Here is a 2,516-nt window from a genome sequence, read left to right as displayed (position 1 = left end):
CTTGCTCTGGTATAACCAGTTCCCCTGCGGGCAGGCTGCCAGCAGGAAAGCCCTTCTGTCACCATAAATGTACCAATAGAATAAATCAAGTATAAATAACCCCTCTTCAGTGGTAACTTACAAAGCAAACAACAAACTGGCAGTGTTTCATCATACTGGTGCCCTAATGCTTCTAAATATTAGAAGCAAATCCTTCTGGGTTGTGGCATTTTCCTCTGGCTCAGCATCCCGGAGCAGCCCTGGGGCACACAGGAGGCTGGGGCAGGGGGAAGGGGACCCCCCTGATCGGCCGCCCTCGGGGGGACCGCAGCTGCTCTGGCGCCCCCCCGCCGCGCTCGGCTGCTGTGGCTCCGAAATAACACAAACCCGAATGTTGTCAGTGCTGCATGCAGCTTTATGAATTTGAATGCAAATTACCCAAGCCACCTTAAAATGGTGGTTAATTAAATATCCTCTAAGTTCTAAAAAAAAACCAAACCACAACAAACAACATAACAGCGAGTAAAACCCAATCAAAGACTGGAAAATAGTAAGATTAACTTTCAAAAGTGCAGAGTGGTTGACCCAGCAGCTCTGGAAGTCAGTCCTTAGCAACATTTAAGTCAAGTTCTATTAGAACCAAACATTTCATTCCTACTGCTATTTTTTTCTTTAATCTGGACTAATACATAGGCTGAAGTCTAGAGGTGGGGTTAAGTGATCTATTGCTGTGGCATGGTCGCATGTTCTTCAGGGGAGTGCAGGTCCTCCTCCTCCTCCTCCTCCTCTGCCTTGCTTTTCATGCACAGGAGGAAAAAAAAATACCCTTGGTGACATTTAGGGTTATTTTGCTCAGTGCAAGGCCATGGAATAATTTTGAATATTTTAGTGCCTAATTCCAACTGCAGAACCAGAGGCAGTGACATGGTTATGCACAAAAACATAAATTTGATTGCATAAATAGATGGAGGGATAGAACATGAGGAGAGTGCTCATTTGCTTAAAATTAAACTTTGCCGATCTCAGAGCTGGAATTGCTCCTGATCGGGCGACCGTGCTCAGTGAGACTGCGCTCAGGATGAGCTCTGCTCGTTATCTGCTCCCCAGAAGAACGCTGCTTTGGGTATTTTGAAGCTATGGATAAAATAACGCTATCATAAACAGTATTAGAATATTGAACAATAAATAGTATTTTACAAGCTCTTCTTTTCTTCAAAACATACTGTAAACATAAACACTGAGGTATCAGAAGTAATAAATATTAAATTCAGTTGTTAAAAAAATAACTTTTAAATATAATAAGAAACTGGAAGTTATTGACCTGTAATTCTTGACTTGAACCTAATGATAACTTAATCTCCCATGTGCTCTTGCTGCCTAAAGTGATTTCGGAAAAAGTAGCATGATTTTGTGCGAAAGGTGCAGACCCGTGGGCGTTTTCACTTGCTTCTCTTCATCAGCAAGTACTCTTCGATGTAGTTGATGAAAATGTCAAACTCTCCCATGGCCTTGTAGATCCCGTTCTCATTCATCTGCAGGTGAAAGGCAAGTCGGTTTAAGTCTGGATGTGATGATATACGTGACGTACAATCGCTACACATTCTCTGCTTCCACCAACATCTCCAGCTTCTCTGCCCAACCCCTCAGGGCAACCCGCCGGCCGCTCCTTCGAGCATCACGCTCTGGATTTCTCTGCCTTAGGTATTTATACAGTTAAAGACTTTTTTGGATTCTGTTCTCTGTCCTCAGTTGAAGCCGGCAGTCAGATGTACTGCCTTGCCCGGGACGGCGCGTTCCTCCCAACCTCAGCGCAGCCACGCGAGCGGGGACCTTACCTTATCGAACGTCTCCTTAATGTGCTTTACGGTTTTGCTCCTCTTCTCGCACGTGAAGAATCTGTGCTGCAAAGGGAGAAAAGCAACGGTTCAACCACACGGGATCCCTTCCCGGGATCTCTCCCCTCCTCCTGCCCCTCGTCACTGCCGCCCCGCCAGTCTCCACCTTCCCCTTCCCCATGTGCGGCCATGGGGCTCTCTGGGGCAGCAACTCTGGCTGCTTTGCCCCGTGCACTGACGAAAGGAACCCGGCGTGACCCCGAGCATGGACCCCGAGCCCTTTCCCATCCCCATGCCCCTTGCCGCCGGCCCCGGGTGAGGGCAGCCCCCCGGTGCTCTCTGCCCGGGGCAGGGTTCTCCCCGTCCGACTCAGCCCGCGGCACGTGATGGGGTCATGGCCGCACCAGGTGCGGTTTCGGGAGGCATCATCGCAGAGCCACACTGCTCCGGTGCCCAGGTAAGGGACGGACCCTCCGCTGTCCCTCCCCTTATCTCTTCAGCTGGACTCTCTTGGGTGGGGCTGGCTGCAAATAAGTGGTGCTCCTGAACAGAGCCTCCGAATCATCCTTATTTAACTGCTGAAAGCCTGGAGAGCAGGGGCTAGGAGAAACCCCATCCTGATGGGCTCTGCCAGCCCCTGCCTGCCCAGAGCCCTGCTCCTCCGCACCACCCCGACATCCATGCTCCTGCCCACTGCTCCTG

At 49.8% G+C, this 2,516-nt stretch overlaps 1 protein-coding gene across 1 annotated transcript in view; it reads right to left on the bottom strand.

Moving 5' to 3' along the window:
* Nucleotides 1-1,418: 1,418 nt before the first annotated feature.
* IL10 (interleukin 10) overlaps nt 1,419-2,516 on the bottom strand; it is a 3,550-nt gene continuing 2,452 nt past the window's right edge. Inside the window, exons 4-5 of the mRNA XM_009702189.1 lie at nt 1,815-1,880; nt 1,419-1,511 (exon numbers count right to left, since the gene is read on the bottom strand). Coding sequence (XP_009700491.1) covers nt 1,419-1,511; nt 1,815-1,880 — 159 coding nt within the window. The remainder of the gene's footprint in view (nt 1,512-1,814; nt 1,881-2,516) is intronic.

Source organism: Cariama cristata, unplaced genomic scaffold, assembly GCF_000690535.1.
Source record: "Cariama cristata isolate BGI_N322 unplaced genomic scaffold, ASM69053v1 scaffold29016, whole genome shotgun sequence".
Lineage (NCBI taxonomy): Eukaryota > Metazoa > Chordata > Aves > Cariamiformes > Cariamidae > Cariama > Cariama cristata.
This window is presented reverse-complemented; position numbering and strand designations above follow the sequence as displayed.